Source organism: Sebastes umbrosus, chromosome 14 (genome assembly GCF_015220745.1).
Source record: "Sebastes umbrosus isolate fSebUmb1 chromosome 14, fSebUmb1.pri, whole genome shotgun sequence".
Classification (NCBI taxonomy): domain Eukaryota; kingdom Metazoa; phylum Chordata; class Actinopteri; order Perciformes; family Sebastidae; genus Sebastes; species Sebastes umbrosus.
This window is the reverse complement of record NC_051282.1, coordinates 2773022-2787685: the sequence shown is the minus strand read 5'-3', so window position 1 is coordinate 2787685 and position 14664 is coordinate 2773022. Positions and strand designations below refer to the sequence as shown.

General features: G+C 42.3%; 1 protein-coding gene across 2 annotated transcripts; it reads right to left on the bottom strand.

Moving 5' to 3' along the window:
* Nucleotides 1–3585: 3585 nt before the first annotated feature.
* On the bottom strand, nt 3586–13729 carry lin7b (lin-7 homolog B (C. elegans)). 2 transcript variants are annotated; one of them, XM_037793126.1, is made up of 6 exons: nt 13386–13729; nt 11698–11816; nt 9091–9162; nt 8668–8877; nt 4814–5027; nt 3586–4222 (listed from the first exon to the last, which is right to left on the bottom strand). In XM_037793126.1, exons 1-5 carry the CDS (start codon nt 13459–13461, stop codon nt 4860–4862), a joined length of 645 nt encoding a protein of 214 aa, XP_037649054.1. In that variant the 5' UTR covers nt 13462–13729; the 3' UTR covers nt 3586–4222; nt 4814–4859. The 2 variants fall into 2 exon arrangements, with proteins under 2 accessions (XP_037649054.1, XP_037649053.1); XM_037793125.1 differs by having other exon boundaries at nt 4864–5027; nt 13386–13723.
* Between the last annotated feature and the right edge of the window lie 935 nt (nt 13730–14664).

The following is a 14664-nucleotide window of genomic DNA, read 5'->3' as shown; positions in this document are numbered from 1 at the left end:
GGACTCACGGTGTGATGGAGCCGGCCTTTAAACGTTTTCACTTTTTTGTCTGTCAATGATAGCGCCACAATCAGGCCAATTGCGATCATATTTTATGTGAAGCATGACAACATCTTGATCAGTTATGGTGACAAGTTTCGCGACTTATAGTTTTAAAGGTTCATTCCGCCAAAATACAACTTTCTGTCTAACGAGTTACAGTTTTAAAGGTTCATCCCACCAAAAAATGACTTTCTGTCTAATGAGTTGAATAACTCAACTTCTACCCAGTATTAAAGTTTAGCTTCCTGCTTTTCTAGCAGTGTATTTCAGCTCTTACCTTTTTTGGGGCTCATGCAGTTCAGCTTTCAACTCTGCCAGTTTTACAATTCAGTTCTGTATTTTCAGCAATGATTTGCATTAATTCCAGCTGTCAGCATTTCCACGCATTTTCAGCAGGAAATGTATTTTCTAGTTAATGTACAATAATTGTAATGGCAGAATTAGTTTCGTTCTGATTCTCACCAGTTGATCTTCACCGCTTCTCTGAGTCTTTGGGAAGAAACCGGATGCCGGGGCCTTTAACCTGCAATTTAATATCAAGCTCAAATGGTCAGGATGGGTACTAAGTCTTGTTGTGTTTCACAAGCGTCTCACCACTCAGCGACATAGAGGTCAGATAAACAGTTTCTGAAAGAATATTTCAAGAATTAAAGAATAACTTCATTATCATTTTCATGTTTAAATATGCTTTGTCTTTCGGCCGTCACACTACAATTGCATTTTGGATGGTAAGCACATCTGTTCTGGAAAACTGCTCAGAAACCCCCTTATTGTCAATCTAGCTAGTAAAGCCATCCTCTGAATGCTCTAGGTCTCTAGTTTGATCCATCCATCCTCTGAATGCTCTAGGTCTCTAGTCTGATCCATCCATCCTCTGAATGCTCTAGGTCTCTAGTCTGATCCATCCATCCTCTGAATGCTCTAGGTCTCTAGTTTGATCCATCATCCTCTGAATGCTCTAGGTCTCTAGTTTGATCCATCCATCCTCTGAATGCTCTAGGTCTATAGTCTGATCCATCCATCCTCTGAATGCTCTAGGTCTCTAGTTTGATCCATCCATCCTCTGAATGCTCTAGGTCTCTAGTTTGATCCATCCATCCTCTGAATGCTCTAGGTCTCTAGTTTGATCCATCCATCCTCTGAATGCTCTAGGTCTCTAGTTTGTGGCTGTAAAGTTTCATGAGGCTGTGATTATTCTAGAGTTCACCACAGGTCATTTTATACAGTGAGGTCGAGAATAAAATAGACGCGTGTCTGACTCATGCGGGCAGTGTGGCCACTCTAACCTGTTAACATGGACGCCGAAATAAAAAACAACACGCCACTCAGCTGCCACGCGCTCCTGCAATGGTAGTGTGTCCACCACTTAAGGCTGACCCCGCTACAGCCTCATAAAGATATAGGCTAGAGGGAAGACCCCCAAAGGTGCTTTAGTTCTTGAGATACCCCTACAGGAGGTAGAACAAAGCACAACACTGTTTTTCATATTCTCTTAGGTCTCCTGCATATGAAATGGATTCTTGTATAAAAATATTTTACTGTAAAAGTGGTTAAATTGACAGATATTGTGACACACCCCATAAATAAAAGAAGTGCAAAAAATAAAGCCAGGCCAAATGGGAGATGGTAGACCAAAACTCATATCATTTCATAACTCAAGCTCTGATTGATCCCAAATGTGGTGTGATGGTGGCCAGGGGGTTCCTCTACATGTGAGGAAACAGAATGTGAATATATTGATGCATTGAGGAGAAATACAGTATTACAAACACACAAGTACAATCAGCGGAAATATCACATATGAAGGTCTATGATGAATGTATTAGTTTACTTTTAGGCAGCTTTGGCTGTGATTGTCCCAGAAACACCAATCAGGTTTTAGCAGGTAGCAAGTATGGACAGTGGTCTACATTAAGAAATGTATGCTGTGTTCCAAGCATGAAATGAGGGCAAATGCCATGTCTGCAGTCAAGATAGATTCTTAAAAAGTTTTGTATCAACTTTAATTTAAGGAGTAAATAAATGTTCTTGATGCAAAACTAATAATCTGCGCTGGAACTTTTAAATATGAATAATCACCGACCAGCCATAACATTATGACCACTGACAGGTGAAATGAATAACACTGCTCAGGGTGCCCGTGCTGTCCTACTGTTATGGCTGATCGGAGTACAAAACGTTCCCTGCTCTGTCTTTTTCTTGCTTTTTTCACTGTACATTCACTAGATATTCTCAGAGAGAAACCAGCTCTTCTGCAGTATGTAGTGTGCGCGCATGCACGTGAGAGGTGGAGCGAAACAGTGAGAAGGAGCGCGGTGTGTGAGTGAAGGCAGGCAGAGGAGCAGAGTACAGCCGAGACTCCGGTCCTGGAGACCAAAGCTACGGTCTCCCCCGCGTCCTCCAACCGCGGCCAACACTGTTTAACAGACGGGCTTCACTAGATACAACCAAGAGGTTTTGGTGCTTCCGTGTAGTTTGTGTTAGAGTCTGAGTCTGAACAGCGTAGCCGCACGCGAGCGCGCATGGGACACCGACCCGCAATGATTTATACGTGTAAGAAGTTACAAACAGTCCCTTTAATACTCTGATTACGGTATGTATATTCCTGAAAATCAAATGACCAAAAACAAGTGGATAAATACTAACTAATACATGCACGATAGACAGAGTTGGAGAAACGGAGGGGTCAATAGGGGGCCCACAACTTATTCTTGCTCCTGGGGTCTCATAGCAGGTTAATCCAGCCCTGCCCGACTATTCTACTGCACAATAAATGACGAGGCTGAAATTGGCTTTCAGTTTGCATTTTAGGATTTGCCCCTTTTTGTTTCCACAGAAAGAAATTAATGTTTCACAAATTTGAAACATGGTTTCAAAAGGTTTTAGGCTCTTTAAAGGTCCCATATCATGCTCATTTTTAGGTTCATACTTGTATATTGTGTTTCTACTAGAACATGTTTACATGCTGTAATATTCAAAAAAACTTTATTTTCCTCATGCTGTCTGCTTGAATATACCTGTATTTACCCTCTGTCTGAAACGATCCATTTTAGTACATTTCAATGGAATTGCAACAGAATTGCATTGCTAGGCAACAGTTTGGGTCCATGCTTACTTCCTGTCAGCTAATGTCATTCACATCCACTGCAACAGGAAATAAACTGGGACACATTTAGAATGTTTACGTTTAAAACTGTGACATGGTCTAAATATTTTAGATTTGTGACATCACAAAAGGACAGAAATCCTGACGGCTTGTTTCAAAAGCTGTTTCTGAATACGGGCTGTGTGTGTTTCTCTGTGGATTAAGCGTTTCGATACTTTCACAATATTTATATATAACTTAAACCTGCTTTATAATATAAAAGACATGAAAATGACACTTTTTTTACAATATGGGACCTTTAATGTCATGTCTACGTCGTGGGATTGAAAATTCCAAGCCAAAAAATACTTCCCTGAAATGTCGCCTTATTTCTTAGAAAGCCAACTTCAGCTGTGTCTACTGAAGGAGGACTTTAGAACGAAACCCATCTGACAACATTCAACTTACACAGACTTTTATTTCATGAATAATTATGCAAATCAATGAATACACAAATAAATAAATAAATAAAAAAAAATCTTATAACTTTGACAAAGACGAAACCTGCCAGCTACTCATTCCAGTGTAGTTCTTCATAATGCTAATGGTTAGCCCTCTAAGCTGGGACATAGGCGGTGAAGGCTGTAGGTTTCCTCCGCTACTGCGGTCTAATAACAGCAGACAGTGGACACCGCCGAGGAGTGTAGTGCACATCATGAGAATACAAAAGTAAAACCACTTGAGAATAAAAACACTAGTTAAGCCAAACACTAAAAAGAGAATGTCTTGCCCTTATGTAATAGCATGCTGAGGATGATTTCACACTGGAAAGGTGAAATTGCAGGAGGCATGGTCTGACAACAAGCTTACTCTACATTTCTCTAAGAAATAGGGAAAGGGGAGGGGGCGGGAGAAATTCCTAAACTGCAGCGTTGGCTTCATGAAGAAGTTCAGGTAACAGGTGTTGGTAGGCTACTTTGGTTTTTTGCTTCTCATCTACGGCCTTGCCTCCCGCTAGAAACAGAAGAGTCGGAGAGGGTTGGACGATGAGGTGGAAGGAGGCGTCGGATTAGCTAGCCCCTGGACTCCAGAGATCTGCAGGAAGAGAGACGGAGAGTTAGGCTGCGTGCCGGTAAACAGCGCTACGAAAACTGCCAGACATACGGCCTCAACAACGTACATTTGGTTGGTTGTTCACTCACTAAACATGAGCTTAAGTACCAAGTTGTGTGTCCTAGTGTCAAACCTTTCCATCAATGCCATGAGAAGGACATCCATCCATCCATCCATCCATCCATCCAGTAAATGTAACTGCTGTCCTATTCAGGATCGTAGGGAGCTGAAGCCCATGCTGTAATCTGTCATTTTATTATGTTGGTTATTCTGCACACACATCTATTACATATCCATTAGGATTTGATGCTATATCAAAATAAATTGAATTGAACTGAATCAGCTGCTGCTCAGTCATCAGAAACGGACGTCACTTCACGTGACACTTCAGAGGAAACGACGTCTCATTTCTCTTAAAACATATTTCCTTGTTTCCTCTCTCCTCGCATGGTTTCCTTGTGTCTCTCCATGCTTCCCTGGTGGGAGGGACTAAGACGCCAGTGAGGGAAACGTGGATGCAATTAAGAGATATTGGGATGTACCCCCAGTGTGAACCCATACATACATACATACATCTATTAACAGTGGTGACTGGGTGCAGACTAACGAACGAGCAGCCTCACGAGTAGCTGGTGTGCTGCTGTCGTCTTCGGGCGCTCCTCATCTTCTCAAAGCGAGCCTCCATCTCCTCCAGGACCTTCGGGGTGTAGCGGACCACCAGCTTGACCGAACCCTGGGCGGCCTTCAGCAGCTCCACGGCCTTCTCGTGGTGCTCCCCCTCAACGCTCTGCAGGGACACCAACACACACACAAGCGTCTCAGACCAGACCACATGCTATAAGGGGCCAAAGGTCTGTAGGGTACCGTTCCAACCAGTCACTACAACGGCTCATTTCACTGATTAACACACCTGTTAGCACAGAGGAGAAATGAACCAGTGAGCTTAGCTGTAGCAGACTTCTAGACAGCACAGCAAGACGCACTTTTGTTGAAAGCCTTGTAAGTTAAAATCCAGTCCAAAGTAGGGATGCTAATTTTGAAACATTTTCTTAACCGATAACCGACCCTTGTTAACCGATTATTAACCGTTAACCGACAAGATTTGTGCCTCGTGTCAGCTGCAGGAGCACAACAGATATTGGTTGACGGGAGTCCCCAGTTCACCGTCCGGGAGCGTTAACTTAGCAGCTACGATGCTGCGTGTAGTGTCGCGGACATGCAGCCACTTTAAATATTCAAGAGGTGGATTTTTTGGACGGGAAAACATCTTTTGATTGACACAAAAAATGATCAACCACAGACCTTTGCTTTGACATGACAAACTGACAATTCTGAAATGATGCAATCAGAAAAACAGACCTATATAAGTTCAGTCTTGGCGCCATTTACACTTAAATATCAAGTGTCTTGTATCTGGAGATGCTCTTTCACGTCATTTTAATAAGAGGGAGAGTAGTAACTTTAGCTCTCTAGAGGCTATTTCCACAGTATTGCTGCATCTTGGAGAGATGGATGCATTCACACCTTTTCAACATCTGACTTAACTGCGTCTCAAACCTCCTCCTGATTTCAATCCATCCTTAAAGGTCCCATATCATGCTCATTTTCAGGATCATACTTGTATTTTGTGTTTCTATTAGAACATGTTTACATGCTGTAATGTTTAAAAAAAAACTTTATTTTCTTCATACTGTCGCCTGAATATGCCTGTATTTACCGTCTGTCTGAAACGCTCCGTTTTACCGCATTTTGATGGAATCGCGACAAAATTACAACAGAATTGTGTTGCTAGGCAACAGCTTGGGTCCATGTGTACTTCCTGCCAGCTGGTGACATTCACATACACTGCAACAGGAAATAATTTTTAGAACATTTAGAATGTTTACGTTTAAATCTGTGTAAAGGGTCTAAATATTGTATATTTGTGACATCACAAATGGACAGAAATCCTGACAGCTTGTTTCAAATACAGAGTTTCTGAATACGGGCTGTGTGTATTTCCCTGTGGATTGAGCGTTTCGATACTTTCACAGTATTTATATAGGACTTAAGCCTGCTTTATAATAAAAAAAAAATGAAAATCTCACTTATTTTATAATATGGGACCTTTAATACTGATATACGATCCACCCAAGACGAGTGAGGGGTAAATGGCTGCACTTATATAGCACCTCTATCCAAAGTGCTTTTCAATTTGCCTCTCATTCACAAGGAACAAAGTGCTGGCCTGATCATCCGGATGTCAGTGTGTTGCCCAAGGACATTTTGAAATGTGGACAGGTGGAGATCGATCCGTGGATCAATATCTACAATTGTTTTGTCATGTTAAGACAATAAACACTAATACTGAACAATCATTATGAACAGCTCTACCTTGAATAGTCAAATATAACCAAAATAATCTGCTGAAAACCAGAAGAGGTCAGTGAGATAAAGTTACTTAGCAAAGGTAAGTGAGAAGAGACCCTTAAATGCCACCTTTGTCCATTTTCAGGAATTCCCCTTCATACTCACATAGAACATACAATATAACATTTCAGTGAGGGTGTACACAGAGCGGACTGTGCATGCAGACTGCCCACACCCACAAACGTGTGATCATGTCTCCGTGTATGACGAGGAACGAGCTATAAACCACTGTCTGTGTCTATTTTCTGGTCTATATCGCCCTCTAGTGGTCGAGCTCTCTGCAGTGACACAGAAGCGTAGATGACTGCTGGATGCTTTTTTTTCTAGCTTTATTTTATTCAGGGGAGATTCACTGAGAGCAATGCTCTCTTTTTCAGGAATGCCTTGATCACATTCACAGTTACACATCGGCCCAACTCCAAACCACCCCCTACACCAGAGGTCAGCAACATGCGGCTCCGGAGCCACATGCGTCTCTTTAGCTCCTCTCCAGTGGCTCCCTGTAGATTTATTAAATGGAAATTAATAACTGTTTTTTGTTTACATTTTCATTTTTATTTATCATTGTTGTTGGTCTATGGTACGACGGTACGACGGAGTATTAGGGCCACATTGAGGAAAAAAGATAAATCTGAGATTTCGAGTATAAAGTCATAATATTATGAGAATAAAGTCATTATATTATAAATTAGTCATTTTACGTGTTATTTTCTTTTTTTTCTCGTAATATGACTTTTTTCTCGTTAAGTTGTGACTTTATTCTCGTAATATTACGACTTTTTTTCTCATAATATTATGACTTTATTCTGTAAATCTCAGATGTTTTTTCCCTCAATGTGGCCCTAATACTCCATAGTACATACATTGTCTCTTTGGCCCTCACTGCATTAGACTTATATACTATATACTTAGACTATAAACTGTATTACCTTCATCACAATGCTACAATGTTTTGCAGCTCCAGACAGATTTTCTTTTTTTTTCTTTTTTTGCCTAAAATGGCTCTTTTGATAGTAAAGGTTGCTGACCCCTGCTCTAACCCCTCTCCCTACCCACTTCCACTCTGTTTTGTGTGTTCACGTGGAGGGTCTGCCATATTAAGTGCCATTCCAAACCAATTCACTGGGGAGTGGAAGTGGGTTACAAAACCCTCCAACAGCGAGCAGCCTGCATCGATACCGACTTAACCAGCTCCCCTTACTGACGACGTGCAACGCCGTTTTGTGTTCGTCATGGAACACGATCCAATGTCAGTTCAATGCGACTACCGGTACAAACATTTACTTGTAATCTACTCAAAATATTAATTTATTCTACTTTATTGTCATACAGACGTCAACAACATAAAGTAAACAGGTTGTATTTAAGATCAAATAAACCCTTGTCTGGACTACAAAACGGTAGACATGCTCATTAGATTATATATATATATATATATATATATATATATATATACAACATTAACACTGCATTTATTTATACAGTACATTTAAACTAATATTCTTATTTTACACTATTCTTGCATTTTTATAAATGCATGTATTTATATTATTTGCATAGATCCTTTTTTTCAGCATTATTATTTGCACTGTTTTTATATATTTAATATTTATATTTTCTTGTGACTTCTCTACTTTTATATAATCATATTTATATTCTAGAATGGGAGCAAAACGTAGCTCGATTGTTGCGCTGTATTGATCCCCTCCACCTTAAAGAGGGAGCTTCATTGACCTGCGAGTGTGACTACAAACGGAGTTCACTCCACCATGGAGTGGGAGGGTGGAGGGGCCGGATTCTCTAACCTGTAGGCCTCCACTGTCCACTGCTTACAGGTCCAACAGACTTGAAGCTTTGAATCAGAAGAGGTTGGTGAAAGAGTGCATATCAGCTGTATATTTATTCTCTAGTTATTAACATTAATCATCTAGAAGTGGAGCATTTGGCTGACAGAGCGTGGATATTGTCATGTTAGTTTCATTATAGAATGTGTGTCAGTGGGCCAGTGAGCCTCTCACCACTCCGTTGACAGACAGCAGTTGGTCTCCTCTCTTAAGCCCTCCTTGGCGGTCGGCCACACCGCCGGGGATCACTCTGGAGATGTAGATGGGGGAGTTCTGCTCTTTTCCCCCCATGATGTTAAAACCCAGACCCTCTTCTGTCTTGGGCAGTTCCACCACCCTTGGGTGGGCGTGGCCCTCACTGGCTGCAAAGGCCGCCACTGTTGCCTGGGCGGGAAGTCAAACGTATGGTCAGCATAAAAAAATAGAAGTCTATTTCACAGGTTATGAAAAGAGTTCAGGTGCCTTTAATTTCCAGTTACATCACAGAATGTATCACACAAAGCTGTGTCAAATTGGTAAAATGCAATTAAAATAGGGCCTAATGTCTCAATTCCTCTTGTGCACTAGTGAACTACTCTTTTAGTTTGCGCGTAGTACCTTGGCAGTTGCCTGCGCTCGCACCTCTGGTCCTCCAACAATGTCCAGAGTGTCATATAGCTGCTCATATACCTGAGGGGAAACAGGGCATACGGTGATATACACTGGATCAACAGGTGATGGAAAATATTACAAACATCCAGGACAAAAAGTTGACACTTTAAAGGTCTCATATTATGCTCATTTCCAGGTTCATAGATGTATTTTAATGTTGCACTAGAACATGTTTACATGCTGTAATGTTCAAAAAAGCCATGTCAACATAACTGCAGGTGGGATGATTACAAATGCTGTGTATAATTAATATTGTCATCTGTCTACTCAAATAAAGTTTGACTGTGAAACAGAAATGTGTTGTGTTGCTTACAGTCACTACTACCTGTACTCTTCTACATGCATGACATCAAATATATATAATATATAAATATCACCTGTTTAAACAGTGTAATTACATAAAGCCTTTGTGAAAGAACATGTTATATTTAGATGATGGGAGTACATGAAGACTGTTCTGCTGGTTCTTGCAGACTAACAGTAGGAGCTACTTTGGTCAAGTTCGGTTGTGGATTACACAGAGTGACGCGCTGTGGGGTGGGGTCACCTAGCTGCGCGTTCTCTGGTTCAACCAACCCATGGCTTGCAATTCTCTAATGACGTCAGAAGAGAAAGGAAAAGCTGCGAAGTGATTTTTCGACACCCATTTCCGGACAAACGGAGCAGGAGAAAAAGAGAGAGGATAGTCTTTTATGATACTATGGTGACTTGTAGACACACTGGGGACAGATATTGATGTTTAAAAGACATGGAAAAGTGCATTTTGCATAATAGGTGACCTTTAAGTAACAGCCATATATTCGTGGACGAGAGTTTTACCACGATTACCGACTTTTACTGTGTGAGTTTTCTTAACAGACGTAGGCTCAACGGTGCTTCAAAGACGTTAACGGTTAAAGGAACAATTCAACATCCTACTTGTGAGAGTGAGAAGAGAAGATGAAGATCAGTCTCATGTCGGTATGTCAGAGAGCTGGAGTCAGGACACGCTTAAAGGGACTGTTTGTAAGAATCAGAAATGTCTTGTTAACAGCGACACCTGTGGCCGTTAAGTCAACGAAAGTCAGCGTCCTGTTGCTCGCGCTTGTGCTCGCTCTACATAGACATGAACGAGCATCGCTCAACACAGTGAGGCGACACACATCAGCTAAAAGCACAATATCACTCTATATTTCAGCTGCTTGGCAGTAATGTTAGCTGACCAGACGAAGGTCTCTCCATGAATCAATGCTGATACTGTGTTTTCCAGCTTCAGCCTCCCGACCGTGGTCAGAAGGAACAGGGGAGACACCGGAGTTTTTGTCGGAGACGATAACGTTTCTCGCTCTGGAGCTCCGTCACTTCACAAGACACGGGAAACCTCTGTTGGTCTGGAGGAGCTGCAGCAGTTATTTCTGCACAAACGTCCACTGTACATTCACTAGATATTCTCAGAGCTAAACCAACTCTTCTGCAGTGTGGAGTGTGCGTGCATGCACGTGAGAGGTGGAGTGAGAACGAGCGTGGTGTGTGAGTGAAGGCAAGCAGGAAGAGCAGCAGAAACACCGGCACTGGAGACCAAAGCTACAGTCTCCCCTGTGTCTTCTGTCCGCGGTCCGGGGGGGCTGGCGCAGGAAGAGTCGACAGTGTTTAACAGACGGCCTTCACTAGATATAACTTTGTGGTTTTGGTGCTTCCGTGTCGTTTGTGTTGGAACAGCGTAGCCACACGCGAGTGTGAGAGAGACACCGACCCGCAATGATTTATACGTGTAAGAAGTTACAAACATTCCCATTACAAAATTCTTTATTTGAATAACTTAAATTCTGAAATGAATGTGAAAATCCTCTATCGAAGTCTAAGTCAGAATGTCTTCTTGTCATGTTGCCATCATCTTTTTCTGCAGTTATTGGTTGAAAAAACTCTGGTAAGCTGAACAACGTGGATGTGGCGAGACTTTGAGGTGTGGGAGCTCCTGGCCTTCCGTGGTTAGGAAGAAAAAAATAAAGCGGCAATTGCCCGGGACGGTGAGGGACGACGTAGTGTATGCCAACATTATAACAAGGCTGCTGAATGAGAGGCATCCGTCGTAACCTTACACAGAAACACACCGTGTAGCCGACCGCCTCGCGGTACCGCCAGCTGTGAGCACATCTGTTTTTAAAGCATGTTTTCGCATGTTCTATTTGTATCGTTTAAACTTTTTTAATTTTCCAAATATACTTGCAAGATTCAGATTGTATCTGACCTGTCCTGACCAGGGTTAACCCGTGTTGACTGGTTTGGATTGAACTGACAAAAGGAGGGTAGAACACGGGTCAGATAACCCTGGTCATTGGTGTGAAAGATGTATTAGAACAGATTTCCCCATCGCTCCCCAGATACTATATGACCACCTGCTATTACAGTAGGACTGATCCACATCTAGTTCATGTGATGACAACTGAGAAGATTGAATTTGCTGATGACAGCCACAAGATCTGTCCTACTAGTATCACCCCCCCCCCGGGGGGGTGATACTAGTAGGATGTGGAAACAACAAATGGGCTTGAGATGAGACTTCCCCGTCCGTACCTCTCGGATGGCAGCACAGAACTTGCTCTGTAGGACTCTCTGCAGGGCCTGCAGTTTGGGAGGAGGCAGCTCACCGCTCCGCTGCAGCCGGTCCAGCAGCTCGATCACTCTGCACACATCTAACACACACACAAGGCTGGGTTATCAACAGGGCAAAGCAGGAGGCACCACAGGCTCCGGGTTCACTGTGTGGCAATTATGATCACTATGTTACGCAATTATCTTGAAGTAATTTGATTACCTGCGAATTAATTTAGTAATAACCAATACAGCACAATAGAAACAACTATGTATGGCATATTGAGGTGGCTTCTACCTAGGGATGGCACTAAAAACGATACTTCGGTACCAAGTCGATGCCAAAATTCTAAAAACGTGACGTACTCTTTTTCTACAGTACCGAAGATACCCTACGATGTCTGTAATCAAGGGCCGAAATTAACAAGAGCCAAATGCGGGTAGATTTTCCGTTTGGCAAGTAACTCTCTGAAGGCTTCTGTCCTCTGCTCTCTGTGTGTCAGAGTTTGACCCAAACACAACAGCACCGTCGAGATGTTGGGTTTGTTTACTTTTTCAGAGATCCTTTATGTTCATGTGGAAATAACTGAACTGAAAAACTGATCAGAGATCCTTTATTAATTTGTTTGAGAAGAGGACTCACTCCTGGGGAAAAAAATTAAATGAACTGAATTTCTATCTTTGTTGTTTATTGCTAAATCTCAGAAAAGTGGTGTTTTTTTTTTTATTGTCATCAAAATACAACATTAGCATTTTAAATAAATATTTAATGGTCTAGTGGTCTGTCACCAAGTCAGTGAATTTACACTACAGCTTGCAATCTGAGGATGTATATATATATATAGAGAGAGTGTGTGTGTGTGTGTGTGTCATTGAGCTATACCTGAGGAATAAAGTCTCATTTTCCTTTTGTTTTTTTTTTTACCATGGTATCAAATTGGGTATCGAGAATCGTGGAAATTCACTTGTATTGGTATCGACTACTAGATTTGTGGTATCGTGACATCCCTACTTCTACCTAACCATGAAGGCCTGTCTTGCGTTGGACTCATTGAAGAACAGCTTTTAACATTAAGCCCTCCTGCTGCTGCTACTGCTCTGCTGCTCTCCTGAGCCACCCTCGGGTGTTCATTCATTAAATGCGTGGTTATAAGGTCAGGCACGCGGCCACACCTCCCTACCTGCTGGCGACACAGGACTCATATTATAAACACTATAAACAGCCTCCACCTGCATTCTGACCAACAATGAGGAACACGGCTTTTAGTCGAGCGGCAGCTTGACCGCACCGGCTCACCACATCAGCTCGCGCTGCACGGTGACGGTAATTCAGACAGCTCCGTGATGCTATATTAATATTATTGTATGATAACACTTCACCCGTCACTCGAAGTACAGATAGTTAAAGATGGAGCACACCAGGCTGGACAGGCCGAGCCCTTTGTAATATTATAACGTAGGACGAGTAACTGCGACACATACAGCACTAACGGAGTATTTAAATGAGCACGACGCCGCTATTGTTGCCATTAATGAGTCACTGAAGACAAAGAACCACCGTGCCGTGCCGTGCCGTGCCGTGCTTTAAGTGAAGCCCAGGTTTGCCAGCAGGCCCGGAGCCTGACCTACTGATGCAGAGGTGGTGTTGGTGAAGCTGCTACTACGGTTACCTCTCTCCAGGCAGAGTGGCTCCGTCATGGCCGCCATGTCTGCTTCCTTTGCAGGGTGGTAGTAAGAGGACATCATCCTGAGCTCCTCCACTGTCCAGGCCGAGAGCCTTGTTTAACAACACCGCGTTACACGAGCAGGACAACAGGCTGGTTCACAGCAATGCGTGACCCATCTTCTCCTCCGATGACACGGTCCTGCACACTGTAGACGAGCAGCCCGACGTCAGAGGGTGGCTGAGGCTGGGGGGGAGAGAGGGCCGGTGTCCGGGGGGATGCTGCACCGAGGATCAGGATCAGGATGTAACGTTACAAACTGACGCACCGCAGCTCCGGCTGCACTGCGTGACTAGATGATGAGCATCTTGTTTAAAGGGACTCGCTCCTACTGCGCAGATACTACAAGTCATGTATTAATACACATTTACATATCAAGGTGGGTATTAGGATTGGCGGAATAAACTCTTTGTGCAATAAACAGCAAATTCTTCACACTTGGTTTGCTGCTAATGTTGCATTACCAATTACAACAGAATGAACAACTTAAAGGTCCCTCATTGTAAAAAAGTGAGATTTTCATGTCTTTTATATTATAAAGCAGGTTTAAGTGCGATATAAATCCTGTTACACTATCAAAACGCTCAATATAAGGAAAAATACACAGCCCGTATTCAGAAATTGTGCATTTTGAAATAAGCCGTTAGGATTTCTGTCCATTTGTGATGTCACTAATATATAATATTTAGACCATTACAAGGTTTTAAACATAAACATTCTAAATGTGTCCCAGTTTATTTCCTGTTGTAGTGTATGTGAATAACATCAGCTGACAGGAAGTAAACATGGACCCAAACTGTTGCCTAGCAATGCAATTCTGTTGAAATGCACTAAAACGGAGTGTTTCAGACTGAGGGTAAATACAGGTGTATTCAGACAGACAGTATGAGGAAAATAAAGTTTTTCTTTAACATTACAGCATGTAAATATGTTCTAGTAGAAACACAAGTATGAACCTGAAAATGAGCACGATATGGGACCTTTAACTGATGAAAAATAAATTTAAACAACAGCTCTGTCTGTTTGTACTGCATGGTGAAGAATGGTTACCTTAAAAAGGTACTATATGTAACAATTTGCATGTATTAATCGCTTTGTATTGCCATTGTGTGGACAGAGTGTAATGTAACTTAAAAATAGAGACCTTCCCCGATTTTCTCGGTTGCCTATAAAAGCCTGTGGACTGATTTCGATGTAAAGGACTCGAGACAGTTCTGCTTCGTAC

Bases quoted from the DNA above. Each gene is read 5' to 3' on its own strand.
- lin7b (XM_037793125.1), bottom strand. From the start codon at position 13,461: ATGATGTCCTCTTACTACCACCCTGCAAAGGAAGCAGACATGGCGGCC. The intron at 9,163-11,697 runs GTACGGACGGGG...GTTTCCCCTCAG, and splicing joins TCTGTGCTGCCATCCGAGAG to GTATATGAGCAGCTATATGA. The intron at 4,223-4,863 runs GTGAGGCTGCTC...CTCTTCCTGCAG, and splicing joins CAGCAGCACACCAGCTACTC to ATCTCTGGAGTCCAGGGGCT.